At 43.1% G+C, this 19,798-nt stretch overlaps 1 protein-coding gene across 1 annotated transcript in view; it reads right to left on the bottom strand.

Annotated features, from left to right (window-relative positions):
* The window catches only part of LOC120058271 (dedicator of cytokinesis protein 9-like), a gene marked incomplete at its 5' end in the record, with an annotated part of 86,607 nt that overhangs the window by 3,033 nt on the left and 63,776 nt on the right, over positions 1–19,798 (bottom strand). Inside the window, 28 exons of the mRNA XM_039006810.1 lie at positions 286–496; positions 630–776; positions 2,304–2,417; positions 2,547–2,669; positions 3,334–3,440; positions 5,849–5,906; positions 6,126–6,341; positions 6,481–6,594; positions 6,755–6,937; positions 7,042–7,179; positions 7,484–7,599; positions 8,495–8,634; positions 9,842–9,889; positions 10,029–10,095; positions 10,311–10,425; positions 13,738–13,871; positions 13,991–14,105; positions 14,198–14,314; positions 14,412–14,590; positions 16,231–16,342; positions 16,439–16,522; positions 16,683–16,829; positions 17,399–17,470; positions 17,576–17,701; positions 17,797–17,866; positions 18,085–18,200; positions 19,278–19,367; positions 19,493–19,573. Coding sequence (XP_038862738.1) covers positions 286–496; positions 630–776; positions 2,304–2,417; positions 2,547–2,669; positions 3,334–3,440; positions 5,849–5,906; positions 6,126–6,341; positions 6,481–6,594; positions 6,755–6,937; positions 7,042–7,179; positions 7,484–7,599; positions 8,495–8,634; positions 9,842–9,889; positions 10,029–10,095; positions 10,311–10,425; positions 13,738–13,871; positions 13,991–14,105; positions 14,198–14,314; positions 14,412–14,590; positions 16,231–16,342; positions 16,439–16,522; positions 16,683–16,829; positions 17,399–17,470; positions 17,576–17,701; positions 17,797–17,866; positions 18,085–18,200; positions 19,278–19,367; positions 19,493–19,573 — 3,340 coding nt within the window. The remainder of the gene's footprint in view (positions 1–285; positions 497–629; positions 777–2,303; positions 2,418–2,546; positions 2,670–3,333; positions 3,441–5,848; positions 5,907–6,125; positions 6,342–6,480; positions 6,595–6,754; positions 6,938–7,041; positions 7,180–7,483; positions 7,600–8,494; positions 8,635–9,841; positions 9,890–10,028; positions 10,096–10,310; positions 10,426–13,737; positions 13,872–13,990; positions 14,106–14,197; positions 14,315–14,411; positions 14,591–16,230; positions 16,343–16,438; positions 16,523–16,682; positions 16,830–17,398; positions 17,471–17,575; positions 17,702–17,796; positions 17,867–18,084; positions 18,201–19,277; positions 19,368–19,492; positions 19,574–19,798) is intronic.

The raw sequence follows: 19,798 nt of genomic DNA on the forward strand, positions 1-19,798 counted from the left end.
TGGACTGTACATATCTGTAGATTACCTGGATACCCTCCCCTTTCCCAGCTACACGCAGGGAGTGTTCTAAGCAGTATGCACGGATCATGTTTGAGTGATAAGGAATGTGTCTGATATTTGCGTCACATTATTTTCCGTGAGAGTCATCTATAGGTTTGTCCCACTGTGTAAGCAATAGGAAAATCTTTACAAATCTGTACATCCATGAACATACATTTGGAATAAGATGTCGACCTATGGGTCCCTTCATTGGCCCTAACTGTCTAGATGAAGTGGAACACCTACTGGTCAGGATGGTCCTGCGTTTGCACTGCTCCTCCACCCCTCCCTGCTTCTTCCCCGACACGGTGAAGGGCATCTCGAAGACAAAGCGACGGATGTTGTGGCTCTTCTCAAAGTCTGTCTTCCTGTCCACCAGCTCCTTCTCTTCCAGGAACGGGATGACATGGGTCACCTGGATGTAGGCATACTTCGAGTCGAGATCTTTAGGGTTGATCTGGATAGGACACATAACACAAAATACCAATCAGAACACATAACATAAATGACCAATAAGAGGAATGACCAATCACAACCATCGAAAACACAAATCGAGGGTCAAATACCAAGAGTAAAGATTTGACACTTACCCTCCCAGAGTCCTGAATGATCTTCACATTCTCTGGGCCAAACTTGTCAGAGTAGAGCTTGAGTAGCCTCTGAGATATCTCTGACAGTGGGGTGAATTTGGGTTCTTTGTAGATGTACTCTTTACCATCTTCATCCTCAAAGAATCCCTAGCAGGTAGCCAAAAATACACACTATGGTTACAGTACTAGAGAAAAGGAAACCAACGAAAACCCAAATGTCAAGGTGTTCATGTAACGACGACGTCAAAAGCAGTATGAAGACTTAAAAACAAGAGTATAACAGACAAATGAGCAAGGCACTACGCCGTGTTGACTAATTGTCTGTGGAAATGGGATGAGTGACAGCAACAATTTCATATCCTGACCCTAAGAGCAAGAAATATTCCCAAAATACATATCCCTGGATCAATGTCACAGTCAAAGCCCAGAAACAAACAACAAAACTGATCTAGAATCAGTGCTACTGGACAAATAAAAGGACGGATGAAGGGGTTTGGATTTCACACCATCAAAGGATGCACAGTATTTATACCCAAAAAACAATAATACAAAAATCCCTCAGCACTGTAGCTGAATGGGGAAGTAGCTATCACCTGGATGAATGGATACAGAGATGAAAAATGGAATCCTCCCATTGAACCTTGAATAATATGCTTGTTGTCAGGGCAACACTAAGCCAGAGAGTAGTAGAGGGTTGAGATGGATAAGCTAGGCGGCGGTTAATACCACTGACTGCACTAACAGGGGCACATCACAAGCCTTAAGCTCTAACGCAGAGTGCCTACCACGTTATTCGCTTTCTCATTCATTTACCTCAGCCTCAGAGTCAGTAAACTGGTACTGCTACGGAGTTGTAGGTAGAGCAACAGAAAACAAAAAAATCATAGTTATTCCAACACTACCCAGACTACAACTATAGCATGTAAGTGTTCACACTATAACACCACATACAGAAGTAACATGGTTCTATGAAAGTTATCCACGCCAACAAAGCAAACTGTCAAAAGCAACAACTGCAAAACACAAGAGTTAACACAGTGAAAGACGAGGAAGAACCAGATGTAAGAAGACTTTGAAAATAACATTGGAAAATGGAAGCTAAGAAGACAGTCTATTACTCCATTGAATCAGCAACATGCAATGCTGTTGCAACAACCAAACACAAATAGTTGGCGGAAGGTTAGTGAGTTAATGTAACTGCTAAGAGCTTTAAGCAGCACACTTTGGCTGAAAAAAATGGCATGGATTACAGCAACAGCACACCACACACAGATTTTGGCTGTTCAGGAGCAGATCCTACTGCAGAACTTACCGCTGCCTTTAAAGAGGATAAAAAAGCAGGGGGAAAAAGTATTAGATTGGATAATAAAAAGGGCACGTGACGTGGTCATGCTTTTATCAATCAAAACGCTTCCAGCATCTCCCATGCTCAAATCAAGACTATTTTGGGGGGGGACAAAGGGCACTTATAAATTTAGCCATTTGCGCCTTGAATTTGAATTAATCTTAAACAATACATTGAAAATATAATTAGTTAAAAATCTAAAATACCTGCATACTGTATTTGAAAGAGCAAAGCAATAGTATAGCGGGAAAGTGAAACAATTTGTGAGATCTCCATTGCATTGTTTTGTGATACAACAGTCTACCGTCAGACTTCAATCGCTAGCTCACCTGACCAAAGAAAGCCACTCTGAAATATGTGCCCAGCAGCCTCTTGCCCGTGTGCATGACCTCGGTCACTTTGCTGTAGGCACGATGGAGCGTGTCATACAGGTGAGCTAGTTTCTGTGGAATTGAGAAACACACCGATAAGAACCAGCATCTTTTAATCAATGTTTGGGCCTTTATCCTTTACTGTTGAGCCCCATGACCTTGAGAGTGGAACCAACAGTGGGTGCAGGTCTGCTGCTGTACCTCAAAGTCCCTACGCTTCTCATAGATGGGGATGATGAGCTTGTAGACGTCTGAGATGAGCTCATAGCGCTCAGCCTTCCACAGGCCATCAGCACACTCCTCCAACAGCTCCATCAGTACATCCTGTTTTGGAGAAAGGACGAGAGAAAACACCACTTTTCATATGGTGTCCACACGAAGGTGATCTGAACATAGACAACACGAGGGCTTCATTTCAAAGCTTTATGAAGGTTAGTGCAAAGAGAAAGTACTAGAGGCCTATTGTCCTTGACTCAACCCAACATGAACGGTTGTATAACTCCAATGACATCCTGTATAATGAGGATATGGTGAACAGGATATGAAAATGGGATTTAAAATGCACATTTGTTCGGCATCAACTCTAAATGGCTATTGGACGGCTATCATATGCCACAATGATAAGCTACACTGTGCCTTATTAGAGAACAGCGAGGATTTATTTGTAATAAATTCAAGCGTATCATTAGATGTGGAATTGGTTGCATGTTGTTCAGTAAGTGCTTTTGTTTTGCATGTTGTTTGATAGTGTGGAGCAGAGCTGATTCACAGATAACATCTCTACAAGATAGCTGCCTAGTTATCTCCAGGAAAGTGCAAACTCCAAAATTTAGCAGCAAGTGTGCTGGAAATGATCCAAGGATATAAACTGATCATAAAAAAAAAAGATAGAGTTGTGAATGCCCCGCCCAAAACACGACATTCAAACGAGCACCAGAACTCATGTCATGACCTAGCAGCAGAGAGCAGCGGGCTCCTAGTCTCTCACCTCGTTGAAGTGGACATCCTGCATGCCCACATCCTCCATCATGGACACCTCTTCATCAATGTTGGGAGTGACCACCCGGAAGGCTGAGCAACCCTGTTTGAACATGCCTACGGACGTTAAGGAGATGGGACCATCAGCAATAAACCAAATAGACAGACATTTTATTCTTTCTGAGGTGTTTTATACAGGTTCTACACTAAGGGGAAAATAGCTTCATTCAGAACATTATCTGGTGTACTAACAGGCAAAAGGTCAAAGTTTGTTGTCAGGGAAACAGATAATTGCTCTCTTATACAGTGTGCTATGAGTGGACCTGCTTTCACAGAGCTGATTAACCCTCTGGTGTTAAGAAGCTGTGTGTGAAACAACACAGACGGACAGATTACAATGTTACATGACAAAATATGTGGCTGTATGTATCAAGCATCTCAGAGCAAAAGTGCTGATTTATGATCAGTTTAGCCTTTTAGATCACATTGAATACGGACAGGGAGGACCTGATCCTAGATCAGCACTAACTCTGAGGCGCTTGATACATACTAGGTCTGGGAACTCACGATACAATATTATCACGATACTTAGGTGGAGATACGATATCTTTTGCGATTCTCACGATTCTACAGTTGAAGTCGGAAGTTTACATACACTTAGATTGGAGTCATTAAAACTCGTTTTTCAACCACTACACAAATTTCTTGTTAACAAACTATAGTTTTGGCAAGTCGGTTAGGACATCTACTTTCTGCATGACAGAACAAATTTCTCCGACAATTGTTTACAGATTATTTAACTTATAATTCACTGCATCACAATTCCAGTGAGTCAGAAGTTTACGTACACTAAGTTGACTGTGCCTTTAAACAGCTTGGAAAATCCCAGGAAATGTGGTCAAGACTTTAGAAGCTTCTGATAGGCTAATTGACATAATTTGAGTCTATTGGAGGTGTACCTGTGAATGTATTTCAAGGCCTACCTTCAAACTCAGTGTCTCTTTGCTTGACATCATGGGAAAATCAAAATAAATCAGCGGAGACCTCAGAAAGAAATGTAGACCTCCACAAGTCTGGTTCATCCTTGGGAGCAATTTCCAAACGCCTGAAGGTACTACGTTCATCTGTACAAACAATAGTACGCATGGGGACAAAGATTGTACTTTTTGGAGAAATGTCCTCTGGTCTGATGAACACAAAAATGGAACCGTTTGGCCATAATGACCATCATTATGTTTGGAGGAAAAAGGGGGAGGCTTGCAAGCCGAAGAACACCATCCCAACCGTGAAGCACGGGGGTGGCAGCATCATGTTGTGGGGGTGCTTTGCTGCAGGAGGGACTGGTGCACTTCACAAAATAAATAGAATCATGAGGGAGGAAAATTATGTGGATATATTGAAGCAACATCTCAAGACATTAGTCAGGAAGTTAATGGTCGCAGATGGGTCTTCCAAATGGACAATGACACCAAGCATACTTCCAAAGTTGTGGCAAAATGACTTAAGGACAACAAAGTCAAGGTATTGAAGTGGCCATCACAAAGCCCTGACCTCAATCCCATAGAAAATGTGTGGGCAGAACTGAAAAAGCGTGTGCAAGCAAGGAGGCCTACAAACCTGACTCAGTTACACCAGCTCTGTCAGGAGAAATGGGCCAAAATTCACTGAACTTATTGTGGGAAGCTTGTGGAAGGCTACCCGAAATGTTTGACCCAAGTTAAACAATTTAAAGGCAATGCTACCAAATACTAATTGAGTGTATGTAAACTTCTGACCCACTGGGAATGTGATGAAAGAAATAAAAGCTGAAATAAATCATTCTCTCTACTATTATTCTGACATTTCACATTCTTAAAATAAAGTGGTGATCCTAACTGACCTAAGACAGGGAATTTTTACTAGGATTAAATGTCAGGAATTTTGAAAAACGTATTTTAAATGTATTCGGCTAAGGTGTATGTAAACTTCCGACTTCAACTGTATATGTATTGCGATCTGACAGCGCCATTTTATTGCGATTTGATGTTCTAAACATATTCCTCACCATATGTCTGCTGCAGAGGGACAGAGAGCCTTGAGAAAACTACTTTTGATCAGTCATAGAAATAAAAGTGCTATTTAAAAAGAAGACGGAGAAAAGGCTATGAAGGAGTTTTGGTGCAGGTACAGCCAACTAGCGCAAAAATAATATTGCGATATTGTCAAAACAACACCCTATATCGTCAAAAATAATATCCCTTTTTGTCACTGTATCGATTTTCTCCCCCATCCTTAATACATACGGCCCCTGATCGTATCGGAACGTAGAAAGAATGACAAATTACATAGTGCTATGTACACTCAATCACAGTATAGTATTGGACTACTGACTAATAACAAACTAATAACTACCAATAATTTCATTAAAATCACATTGCTCTGACCATTCATGAACCCCTTGTGAAGTTCTCCTGTCTTGAAAAGAGACAACGGCACCATCGAATGACAATCATCAGCAACATCTCTACTGCTGACGGAAAACGCACCTTTTCTCCGGAGATACTCGGCCACCAGTGCCGCCACGTGCACATAACACATGGCTGCCTGTGAACAACAGAGAACATCCCAGATAGATCAGTATGTTTTACCAGCCACCCACATGACTTGAATTCAACATATAACATCATCATACTGTGTAGAGAGATTCTACCATAATCCATTCCTTAAATATCTACACCTATCAAAATAACACCTATCCCTCTGGCATTGACTTATACTCATATATTTTTAGGCCCAAACTCTGACCCCTAGCCTGGTACAGACCTCGGACAGGTCTCCATTCTTCACATGGATGCGGGCCATGCTGTCCAGCCAAGTCTTGCGGAGTTCGGGCGTGCTGGCGTAGGACTTGGCTAGGCTATACTGCAGGTCCACCAGCATCTCCGGGTCCCTCTCATGCTCCTTCATCTGAGCCGTGGCCATCAGGACCGTCCGGATCCGCTTGGTCAGGTCCTTCACATCTGACGGGAAAGCGGTGTTCTACACAGGATAATACAGCAGATTATTCAAGTGGTCCAACCTTGGCTGTAATATATTTCATATAATATGTCCATTAAAGACCAAGCAATACTGATGACATGGAGTTTGAATGTGAATAGAGTGTCCATCGGGATCTGACCTTGATGGTCTTATCACTGTTGGCACAGTTGTTGATGATAGACAGGGACTGTTGGAAGCGGGTTCCTCCAATACCGATGACGTCAGCGATCAGCTGACTGACAGCGATCACCACCTGGGCGTGAGGACAGGAAATGCACATCAATACGAAACTACTAACACAACCATCAACCAAACCGCTCTTTATGAAAGCTCCATAGAGCGTGCTGCTACATAGAGATGTTCTGAGGAGACAAATGTATCAGCATGTGGAAGGGAAACCCTCTATCTCTCACTTGGAGGTGAGTGCGGACGAAAGACTTGCGCCCGGTGTAGTCAAAGTTACTCTTCATGAGGAAGTAGAGGAGGTGGGCGGCATCACTGCGGATGGAGCTCAGCTTGGAGTTGCAGCACTTCAGGATCTCGTAGCAGAACGAAGCACACATGTCCGCTCGGCCCTCGAAGAAGGTGCAGGGGAACTGGAAACAAACACATAGTGACAATTAGATACTCGGCACATTTAAGACCGGGAGAGAAAAACACTTCACTACTGCGAAGTGTTGAAGACCAATGGCCTCCTTACTTTGTAGATGAAGGTGCGCAGCGAGGTGAAGACCTGCTTGAGGGCCGTCTCTGATTGGTTGATCTGCAGGAAGCAGAGGTGTACCTGGAACACCTTCTTCATGAGCGGGTTGTGGCCATGGTCCGAACAGAGCTGGGTCTGACAACATAAAAGTACAGACAGTTATCTTCAAAATCCCGGGGACTGGCAGTAATAGACAACATCAAGTAAGAAGTGTGGAAAAAGGTGACATAATCCAATAAAATGGCAAACAAGACATATCAAATGCATGCACTGTATGTACACAAACAGGATTGTGTTCTTGTCAGGGATTGGTAAGGCAAAACTGAAGAGGGAGTTTCAACTTTTAGATAACATAATCACATAAGTAAGGCATTGAGATTACTTTTACATGTTGAGGACTGCTTATTATAACCAACAGAAAGCACAGCTAGGAGTGTACCTTGAATCCCATGATGAAGATGCTGAGAGTGTCCAGCACGGTGAGGCAGACCTCCGTGGCGATGTTAGCTTCCAGGACCGATTGGTTCATCACGTCAGCATCAGAGTGGCTATAGGCTGCAGGGTACACACACACACACACCACACTGCTGGAGCACTTTCAAATCACCCCTAAATTCTTATGCTGCTCCGACTGAGTCTCAAATTGCAACGTATTCCCTATTTAGTGCACTACTTTTAAACAGGACCCATAGGGCTCTGGTATAGGGAATAGGGTGCCATTTGGGCTGCAGCCTGAGTCAGGGCTGCATAAATGCCGTCGTGAGAAATCCTTACAATACAGTCAGAGAGAATAGTCATCATTAGTATCAAGGTAAAAAACCTTGCTTCAAAAGGAGGAAGTAATATTCTGTGGAGTTGAAAACAAAATGCATTTTACTTGTGATTTTTCAAAGGTTTGAATACAATGAAATTAGTTAAGGGAACAGAAATGAACAGGATAGAGGGATCAGAGGGTTTAAAATGGCATGCTCTTAATTCAACCAGATGAACAGAGCTAATAGTAAATAGTCTGAAAGCTGCCTGTCGTTGACCTGATACATTCTTACCATGGTCTACAGATATTCCAAGAACACTTGAAATCTTTCTTACACTGAAAACACAAAGAAACTCACTTCATTAAAGGGAATCATGTAACAGACACCCTATACTATAGAGTTGAATCTCTTTTGCTTTCGGTGAAGTCAGTATAACGTTACACAGTGAACTTGGCCCGATGAAAACCATCCCTTCAACACAAGGGTTCATGTACTCTCTAGGATAAAACCCCTAACTTTTATTCACTCAAAACCACAACATCCATGGACGGCTCTAGAACGGCTGACTTTGGACTTGGGTTTGGCACACATGATTCTAATGAAGAGGAGGATGATGATGATGATGATGATGACTGACTACAGAGGGAGGAGCAGAGGGGCCTTTGGTTTAGGGGTGGGTGTTTGGGGGGACTTACTGTGGTTAAAAGTGTATGAGTTATCCAGGCTGCTGAGTTGCTGTAAGCGGGCATGCATCATTCCCGCCCTGTTACGGGACACAGGCAGAGTCTGAGACTTCCGCTCATGTGCTGCTACGAGTCCCACCCCTTCCTGGTTCCTGATGAGGAAACAGGACACTGTTAAACGAGTGGCTCATTACCAGCAGGACCAGGGTTAGTCAAGCAGGTTAGAGTGGATATTACACATACCTAACTATTCTATTGATTTAGAAAATGGTAGGATATACTGTATAGCCTGGAAACCAGATCAGTTTAAGACTCCTTTGTGGTCGTCTTAATCATAAACTGTTTCCCAGGCTAGAAATAGGGTTAAAGAGAAAATCAAGCGCACCTCTAGGACATGAACAAATGTCTGTTTTAGGTATATTTTGAGCATCTTTTAGCTAATTTAACACACTGCTACTCTTCCCACTTGTGATCATCTATACAGTCTTGATTCAGTGTTGAGAAGTAAAAGCATAGCTGTGAGGCGTTTCAGAGAAGCGTGTTTCTCATGCGATGGGTCAGACAGTGCCAGATCAGCATCACAGCAGTTAGTAGCAGCAGAAGCCAGCGCATGCACATGACAGTGACAGACACTATATACGGTGACGCTTATGTCAGGGTAGAGTAGTGAGGTGCTATTACATGCCCAATCAGTTGTGTGCTGTTATAAGATGGCCAATCAGAAAAGAGAGAAGACAACATGCTTTTAGTATAGGAGAGTTAATTCCACTTCTAGTCTTACCCAAGCAGGAGGGGCAGGAGCCATGTTTTTTTTAAACTATATTAAACTTGCCAGCATTTAAATGAACAGAAAAACAGAGAGAGTGGTGGTGGGTTAGAGAGAGTGGAGAGTGAGAACCATAGCCATCAGTGTGTCCGGCGCAGAGCTCCCACAGAGAATGTGTGTGCCAGAGTCCAAAGGCAAATTATGAGCGTACTGTATAGTGTGTTTATAAGGTGTAGTGTTTCAGGGGCTTTACTGTACACACAATGTTAACCAAGCTCAACAAACCACACATTAGTACTGTTTTGGGCCTATTGGTAGAAATATCAGTCACAGGTTTGTGTTCTGGTCTCAAGTGTTACTACAAAACGACATTCATTCCTATACCTTAAAATAGCACAATATTATGTCACTAAAATGGTTGGACAATATTCACACAACATTAACATAACATTTGAATCAACACAATTATATAAACAATAATATAAACATAAAATATATGAAACTGTAATAAATTATGAATGTAGAGTAGTCTCATACAGGTATTACATACAAGCTCCATACAACTAATTGAACCATTCTGACAACAACATTACCTTGCGATGGATCTTTTTCCTATGTATCTGAATTGATGGAGACACACCCTGGAAACAGAAACGTTGGGAGACTCATCGTTACACAATGTGGACAGAGGACGCTTAAACATCCCCTGATATGCACGGTAAATGGTATGGAGTAGCATCAGGTCAATAATAACACGGCCAAGCCGAGTTCACTTCTTACTCTACTAGTGTGAAGAAGTCCATGAGCTCAGAAGATGAGGCCTTGTTCCAGTATGTAAACAGAGCATCTGAACGAAGGATAGAAGGGAGTTAGAGAGTCACCTGCGCTGCTTCCCGAATGGCACTGGGTCAAAAGCAGTGCACTAAATAGAGGATAGGGGATGTAGTCTTGGGGAAACTACTGGCTGTAGAAAACACAGGTCACTAAGCATATCCTAACCCCCCCCCCCCAAAAAAAAAACATATAATCATGTAATTGTACTAGAGAGAGGTGTGGTCTTACCCTCAGACATGCTCTTGAGGACATGCAGGAAGCACATGAGCAGGCTCTTGATCTCAGTCTGGTCCAGTTTGTCACAGCGCAGTAGGCTGCTGCCCAGGGCTGAGGCTGGCTGGTTCTGAGGGACAGATGCGCTGGTCAGAGATCAGCTGGAATACACTACAACACACTACTTATGCCCTGTTGCATGACTCTATTCACAGCATAATGCTATTGGGAGATTTGTAGTATTTGTCCTATTGCTGTCTTTGTTGACATATTTGCCATTTTGTTGTCTACTTCTTCATCTTATCTTAATCCGTCCATGTTCTAAAAGGCAAAACGGGTAGAAAAAAAACAAGGACATTTTAAATATTGAAAACAGTAAAACATTAGAGTTTATCATTGTCATTATTATGTAATACTAAATTGCACTTCAGTACATCTACATCCTATACATTAGTATTCATGTGATATGATGTGCTGATAAGCATGTAGTATGACTCACGGTGCAGTATGACTACACTAATGGAGTCAGTCACTCAGGCCCTGTTGGCCTCTAGACGTGGGTGAGACTTCCAGATCAACTCTACGTGCAGGGCCTAATCACTAGAATTCTCCAAGCCGGGACAGAGAGCACGGAGCAGGAACCAGCAGTTATAGCACAGCGTGGGTTTGGTGGAATACAGCGTCTTCCGTTGCCAGCGGTGAGTTAGTCTAGACCAGAACTCCTAACTGAGGATGACCTCACGGAAAGACTGAAGCTATGTCTTGTCTTGGAGTGTTGACAGAGAAAGTTAGCAGCTAAACTTAGCTGCCCCAAATAAGTCTGGGAACTTGACTGAAGAGGGTAGGTGATCATTTGCATGAATTCTTTATTAAGAAGGATTTATAATTGGAAATATACTAGATGGGTATCATTCACAGCCTAAAAATTAAGCAGATATTACACATTCATGTTTTTCTTTCCCCTTCTGGCGAGCTGTCTCCTCAGAGTATCATTCCCCCCCCAAAAAAATGGGAAAAAAAATGGAGAAACATAACACAAAGAAAGGGAATATCCTACAAAAACTGGTCCTCGGAACTCTTACAGACTGAGATAGAAAAGTCACACAGCACATGTGAGCGAGATCAAAAATAAAGAGGCTCCAGCTGTGTGTATCACTCCTACAGAAAGCCCCCATGAAGCCACACAGTAGCTGTGCTTCATGGCACCAGAGACGAAACTGTGTATCATCCGCCTGGCAAAGAAAGGAACTCGGCAAAGACTAAAACACACACACTCGCTCACACACACTCCCAGATGGGACACTCTTGGGAGGAAGGGGGGGTGAGGGAGGTTTATTGGTATTCTGTACTTGGAGTGGAGTGGTGGTGTGATGCGGGACATGATTCTCTGAGACACTGGGGACAGTGAGCAGGGAAAAGTCCATGGTGGCGCGCTTGGAGCGAATGGATAGCACGGAGTCCTCGGGCTCGGAAAAGAAGCGCAGCACGTTGGCAGAGTGTCTCCGCCTGATATTCTCCTTCGGCCAGCAGCAGGAGTGTGTGGGTGGGTGGAGGAGTCAATGGTACAACGATAAGTTAATAGGGGGTAACCTCATAACTGTCACAGGTATACAGTGGCAAGAAAAAGTATGTGAACCATTTGAAATTACTTGGATTTCAGCATAAATTGGTCATAAAATTTGATCTGATCTATATCTAAGTCACAACAATAGACAAACATAGAAAACTAATAACACACAAATTGTATTTTTCTTGTCTAAAAGTATGTGAACCCCTAGGCTAATGACTTCTCCAAAAGCTAATTGGAGTCAGGAGTCAGCTGACCTGGAGTCCAATCAATGAGATGAGATTGGAGATGTTGGTTACGCTCACAAAATTTTAGTTTGCTATTCACAAGAAGCATTGCCTGATGTGAACCATGCCTCGAACAAAAGATCTCAGAAGGCCTAAGATTAAGAATTGTTGACTTGCATCAAGCTGGAAAGGGTTACAAAAGTATCTCTAAAAGCCTTGATGTTCATCAGTCCACAGTAAGACACATTGTCTATAAATGGAGAAATTTCAGCACTGTTGCTACTCTCCCTATGAGTGTCCTTCCTGCAAAGATGACTGCAAGAGCACAGCGCAGGATGCTCAATGAGGTTAAGAAGAATCCTAGAGTGTCAGCTAAAGACTTACAGAAATCTCTGGAACATGCTAACAACCTACGATACGTAATAAACTAAACAAGAATGGTGTTCATAGGAGGATCCCACGGATAAAGCCACTGCTGCCCAAAAAAAACATTGCTGCACATCTGAAGTTCACAAAAGTGCACCTGGATGTTCCACAGCGCAACTGACAAAATATTCAGTGGACAGATGAAACTAAAGTTGAGGTGTTTGGAAGGAACACACGACACTGTGTGGAGAATAAAAGGCACAGCACACCAACATCAAAACCTCATCCCAACTGTAAAGTATGGTGGAGGAGCAACATGGTTTGGGGCTGCTTTGCTGCCTCAGGGCCTGGACAGCTTGCTATCAGACGGAAAAATGTATTCCCAAGTTTATCAAGACATTTTGCAGGAGAATGTAAGGCTATCTGTCCACCAATTGACGCTCAACAGATGATGGGTGATGCAACAGGACAACGACCCAAAACACAGAAGTAAATCAACAAAAGAATGGCTTCAACAGAAGAAAATACGCCTTCTGGAGTGGCCCAGTCAGAGTCCTGACCTCAACCCGATTGAGATGCTGTGGTCTGACCTCAAGAGAGCAGTTCACACCAGACATCCCAAGAACATTGCTGAACTGAAACAGTTTTGTAAAGAGGAATGGTCCAAAATTCCTCCTGACCGTTGTGCAGGTCTGATCCGCAACTACAGAAAACGTTTGGTTGCGGTTGTTGCTGCCAAAGGAGGGTCAACCAGTTATTAAATCCAAGGGTTCACATACTTTTTCACCCTACACTGAATGTTTACACGGTGTGTTCAATAAAGACATGATAACATATAATTGTTTGTGTGTTATTAGTTTAAGCAGACTGTGTTCGTCTATTGTTGTGACCTAGATAAAGATCAGATCAAATGTTATGACCAATTTATGCAGAAATCCAGGTATTTTCAAAGGGTTCACATACTTTTTCTTGCCACTGTAATGGATGCACCTCTTATGTGTCAGTGAGAAATACACAAAATGATGCATGAAACATCAACTAAATACGTGGCCTGAATCTCATTCACTGAATAGCTGCTCAACTCATATTGACTCGTACACATTTATTTCTAGCCCAAATGGACTAACAGCACTGCAGTGATCTGATATCCTGATGGAGGTCATGTGCCAGTTGGACACATGCAACAGACATAGGCTACACCCTCAATAAGTGAAAGCAGAAATGATCAACTTTAAGTAATAGTCCATGACAGTGGCTGTACTCTGACTCCATGGAGTTGTACCTTGTCCAGAGAGTTGGTCTTATCATTGCTCTTCTCATGAAGACTGTTGCCAGAGTCAGTGCTGATGAGGGAGCCCCGGGAGTCAGCGTGGCGGACAGAGTTAATGTTGGGGGTGGAGGACGCGTGGGGGGAGGCTGGAGAACACAAAGACAACAGCACAGTTAAACTCATGGCCCGCATGCCGCTCAATCGCCACGGGACAACATGAGTCGAGTGTCATATCGTTGCCTGCCAAAAGCAGACTGAATCTCACCGGTGCCAGAGATAACCCCAAACACATCCTTGTGCAAACTGTTGTCTAACAAAGTACTGGAGCGTGGAGGCGTCATCATCATGGAGTTGCCCAAGAGTGGGTCATCTCTTCCATTCTGAAAGGAAAATGGACCATTAGTAAAGCCAAACATTTACAGGTAGGGCCTTTGAGTTGTGGTGGTAGTCAGCCACTAGATGTCAGCCTTACATTGTTGGAGTGGTTGATGATGAATGGGGAGACTTCCTTCACATTGAGCCTGTTGACGTTCTCCTGGAGCAGACCGAACAGGGGCAGGTAGAGAGTTGCCAACCTAGCCTGCTGGCTCTGAAATAGAGATAAAGCTCTGATTAAACTTCATTGTCCCTTATGATGAATTTTGAAACGACTAGAGGAAAGAGGCAGGGAGAATTAGTCTGCTTACCTTGGAGGTGTAGCGTTCGTCAAAGGTGTGCTTGACCATCAGGTTCTTGAGCACGTGGATGGATATTTGACGGATCTCTCGAAACTCCTGCAGGGCCCCGCCCACCTCCCGCAGCAGCAGCCCAACCAGGAAGTGGTTCTTACAGAAGTCGTCTGTCAGCGAGTAGTCCAACTGGAGGTCTGGAAGGAGGACAAACAGGAGACAAACTTTAGGAGGAAGTCCTGAACCTAAACTATCTGCCCCGATGTAAACAATACCACCAGTGTAGCACTGAGCCGACCTTTGCCCTTAAATAGACTGGCGCCATCCGAATGAAGTTCAACTGCACTTAAACTCTAATGAAGATTGTAATCAGGGCCACAAAACTATTTCCAACGCTGAGAAACTTTTCCAACAAGATAAAGTATTCAAACAAACCAACAACAAAACAACCCCAATACATGCTGATAATCTATTTGCGTAAGGATAGGATAACACATATTGGTTACAGTGAGCTACTATATGATTCCATTTCTTATGATAATTGATTAGATAAAATAATTTAAAAAAATACACAACTAAAATCAAAGAAGAGTGGTTGTAAAATTATGACTTTCTAAAGTATTACAATAAAATGTATATAACAGAGATTATCAGTCAAAATAGACAACCAGACAGGAGTCATAACCTCGTACAACCATCCTGGAAGGCTCACGAGCTTACATTCTGTTTTGCTACACAGATCGGCAATTTGTCTGGTAATTATGAGTCTAAAGGAGTCGGGGACCAGGCAGTGAATAAACAGATACAGTTAGCAAGCAGGGTGGTTGTTATGGGTAACAGACCGGCAAATAAACTGATCGCTTCACAGAGCATGAGGCACAAGTCAAATCAAATCACAAGTGACACACAGAAGGTGTACTGAAATGATGGTGCTAAAATGTCACATCCACTATTAGCCTCAATATGAGCTGTAATTGGTTTACATGCACATTTTAAATGTAAACACCTCCGAAATGTTAAATTGAAGAAAAAAAAAAATGGGAAAAAAATTGTTTGCCCTTAAGTACAAACCTATTGCTATAGTCGCACAATCCAAACCCTTGACACAGAAATAAGAACGCTTTGTAGTCCAAAGAATTAAAACGTACACACACCCATACCTTTTCTAACTCACTCATTACAGCCAATTACAGTTCATAGAGACAGAGATCATTTTTATGATTTATCATTTAGTATTAGACATGGGAGAGACAAATGAATCATTCTACATCCACACCAAATGTATGCAATGACGCTGTTGAATGAATGACTCAATTGAGTTGTTCAAGGGGATTCTTTTGCCTAAGTGGTCATAATTAAAAGGGGGGGGGTCAAAGTATTTTTTTTTCTGACAGGACAAGCAGACAGCACACCTTGAACCTACCTACAGGATTACTGTATGACTCCATGTTGGGAGAAAGTAAAGCTAATTGGCAAAAGAGAGAAGAGGAACAAAGTGGAAACAAACAAATAAGCTCTATTCCAAAACAGAGGTAGCAAGAACACAAAGAGAACAGTACATGATATACTGTAACGTGTCTTTATGACATTTGGCTGACAGAACTTGGACAGTACGGGTATTGTGCTTGAGTTCGACGAGATGCTGCTGGAGAAACGATTGAATCCACTATCTGCTGAAACACTATGTAAAAATGGACAAGAGCCTTTGGCAGACAGCCCTCAAAACTTCATATTACAAAAGCCTTGTGCTTCTAGTTCAATAGATGTACCTCATATGACCCTGGTATACCTGCATACAGTCGCTTTTATTTTGCCCAAACGATAGAAATGTGCTCACCTTGAAATCTCTGTATCCTCCCCTTTCCAAAAGGCATGGGCAGATTCAAGGGAATATAGTGCTCGTGGTTGCATATGACACGCAGGAACTCAAACTTGAACTCAAACAGAGTCTGAAAAAAGAGCACATTAGTGTAAGAAACAAAAGGTCTAGTGGTGGACTATCATTTGTAATGACTCATCGTATTTATTTAAATCATGATAACTACCTTGGGGTCTCCGGGCACAAAACAGTTGATGTAGTTGTTGATCTGCTTGAAGACAAAGCCTCTATCCATCAGGGTGAAACAGCGCTGTGGACACAGGAAGGAAAGGACATTCCCACATACAGTTCAGTATAGTACAGAGGATATCATCAACCTCTAATGAACACCAATACATTGTTACTATCCAGAACCGACTACAAGGAGGACCAACGGTGCTAGACTAGCCAATCAGACGGCGCCAGCTGACCTTGATGAAGACAGCCAGGCTGTGGTTGGCGTTGCGGGCTGCGTCCAGGTTGTCCTTGTACTTCTGGGTGATGTGGGGCATCATCATGTTGACCAGGGTCTCCACCGTGTGGTGGAAGCCGGCCGAGAAACGCTGGTTCCTGGACAGCTGAGAAACAAGAGACAAGCTGTTACCGCCAGAGCTGTCACTGTCCGTGGTGTTACAGTACATTTTTTATTTGATTGAATTACCTTTTTGGTTAGTATTACAGTAGGGCCAAGAGGATAACACATGAAATTCATATACAACACTAATTTCCAATGTGGTGCTTGAGGAGCGACAACAACAACTCGCTGTTGTGTTTCTGATCCCACCACAGCTATTCCCAGAGAGAGGCCATCCCAGTGAACCACCACAAAACCACAGCAGAGGGGGAATCCTTAATGGAGTGTCCCTGTTTCCTCTGTTTAGTGTGGCACACTCCTAATGGTTCCTACAGCAGCTTCCTGATTATACACGGCCATGCCAGAGAGGAAACTCAGGGCTATGGTTGGTTAGGAGAGATTGCTGTGGATAGCATTGAGGCGATGGTTAGTTATGGCTGTGTTTATTCTGTGGGAGGAATGTGGCAGCCCACATGGCTGTGCATGTTAGGAGCTATCACTGATAAGCTGACATTTCTATTAAAAGAAAAAGGAAGACTTAGTTGGCTTAGTAAAGTTTTACATCTGACTTACCTTGACTTTACTGCTCTCAATCAAGTACTGGGCCATGGACTTCACTAAGGCTTCGAAGAAATACCAGGAGTACTACGAAACAGAAATACGGAAACAAATACAAATCAATGCCAACATGAAACCTGATGCAAATGTCCATAGCCTCCTTTTCCACACTAATGCTGTGCTATCTATTACCTTGAGCAGCTTGTTGCTGGTGAGGAAGTCTGTGGAAGGCTTTAGAATTGCAGTCATGGCTTTGGCCAGCTCCTCATGTACTGTTCTCGTGGCAGTGGCTGTGTATGGCTCGGTCTTAAACACATACTGAACGAGGAAAGAGACAAAAAAAAAGAAGCTTTTCTAGAAACACAGCATAAGAAAATGTGCCATTTAAATAAATGGACCAGTATGACGATTACCTTGACATATGATCGTAGGTGGTGCTCCAACCCCTCTTCGTGGCACTGGGCAACAATGTGAATCATGACTCTGAACGGGGCAAAAAGCATGTGTAAGAGTTGTGCAATAATAACATGTTTGTGGTTTATGTCTCAATACTCAGGCTTCACATAGAGAATCCAGTGTACCATGTCTATGGCTACGTGCATAACGGCAGCCTATTCCCCATATAGTTTCCCTATGGGCCCTAGTCAAATGTATTGCACTAGATAGGGAATAGGGTGCCATTTGGGAGCCAGACTACTGACCTGGTGACGTTGACGGCCACCTCCTCATGGGTGGCACTTGTCAACACCCGGAAGAGCTGGTTGAGAGTGGTGGGCAGGAACTTAACCATCACGTGACTTTCCATAGCATGAAGACTCTGAGGTGGGTGGGGGGAGAATGCAGTAAATCAGATGCTCAAGGCATTGTGTTTTTCTGTGCTCCCCTCCCAGCTAAAATGCTGAACCTGCAGAATATCATCCACAAGCACATCAAATGTCTAGACAGGTTTAACTGCATGATCAGAATTGACTTAAAATGATAAAACTATTCTGAGGGGGAGATAAAACAAGGCTACATGAGAACAAGAATCAGCTTCAACGTAAATGCTTGGTGGCGTACTGTAAACATTCCCTCCCATCCTGGCTCTAATCAGTCTCGGAGTCTATGAGGGGGTGAAAGTTCCATCCCACATCCAAAAGAGGCGGAAAAAAACCCAACAGAAGCTTGCGTAAGAGGAAACGGAAGTCGCACAGAATAACAGGACACACCTGAGAATAAGCATGTGTTAATCACACACAAACACGTCTATCCTGGAATGAGGCAGAGCGGGGCACTGGTGCATCACTGGCTATTTAGGATCTTAATTTGAGCCAGTTTGCTAGAGTAGGAAAATAATCCTGTGGCAACAGGAAATTTGAAATATGTGGATTATAATTAATGGACATTTTTGTAGGGGTTGATAAAAAAAAATGATAACAGAAGATCAAGTGTAAAATTTCAAAGTGGAAGTTAAAAACTTCAGCAGCCTTTTTAAACCGCAACATTGCAGGAAAGTTCCCCTGCAACAAAGTGATCAAATTAAGAGCCTACATTTGTAGGGGCTGCTAACACAGCCAAAGCCAGCCAAATACTTTGGCAACCTGCCAGTGAAACGCTCTCTGCTAAATCCTGATCTTGTGTGACCCTCTTGCAATTGTTTGTGTGCTGTGGACTCGTGTGTTTACATGAGCACCCCAGAGATGCATCTGAAAATGTCGATGTCCACAGGGGGACAATGGAGAGAGCACCCGTGGATTAGAGCCTAGGGTCATGTTAGCATTGTCCCACCCCGGCCTGAGGAAACAAGCACAGATTTCTAAACATCCTGAGGAAATCAGAGTGATGGGTGACAGGTGTTGGGGAGAGAGATGTGACATGTCTGTCAGACCCAGAGGTGCCACAGTTACTGCTTTACCTTCAGATACTTGACCAGCTCTCCTGCTGCCACCGGGGCTGCACACTCTGTGCTCTGACAGTGGGCAAAGAAATTGTGCAAATGTTGATCCTACAGAGGAAAGAAAAAGGTAGAGATGTTAGAACACAAGATTTCTAGAACAGACAATGGAGAACAAGCCTTTAAGAATCCTGGGTCAGTTGTGTCCCTGAGCTAATCTGTGAAATGATACCAACCTGAGTGTACACTGTGGAGACGAGGTGAGTGGACACCTTGAACAAAGGTTTTCCTCCATCCACCCATTTGATTTCAGGATGCTGCTGCGTGAGACATAGGACATATTTTAATCATAAAAACAACGACAGTGGTTATCATTGGTTTTGTACTGGATCACGCAACATGTATTGGTGAAGTATTTAAAACGGCACTCCGTGATAGGAGTCACTGTCGCAATGCCACAAGAGGGTAGGAGATACTTCAAACGTTGCTTGTTAGGGGGAGGTAGTTGCAGAAACGTATACAAAATGAAAGGCATTTAAGTT

The sequence above is a fragment of the Salvelinus namaycush genome, chromosome 13, assembly GCF_016432855.1.
Source record: "Salvelinus namaycush isolate Seneca chromosome 13, SaNama_1.0, whole genome shotgun sequence".
Taxonomy (NCBI): Eukaryota; Metazoa; Chordata; class Actinopteri; order Salmoniformes; family Salmonidae; genus Salvelinus; species Salvelinus namaycush.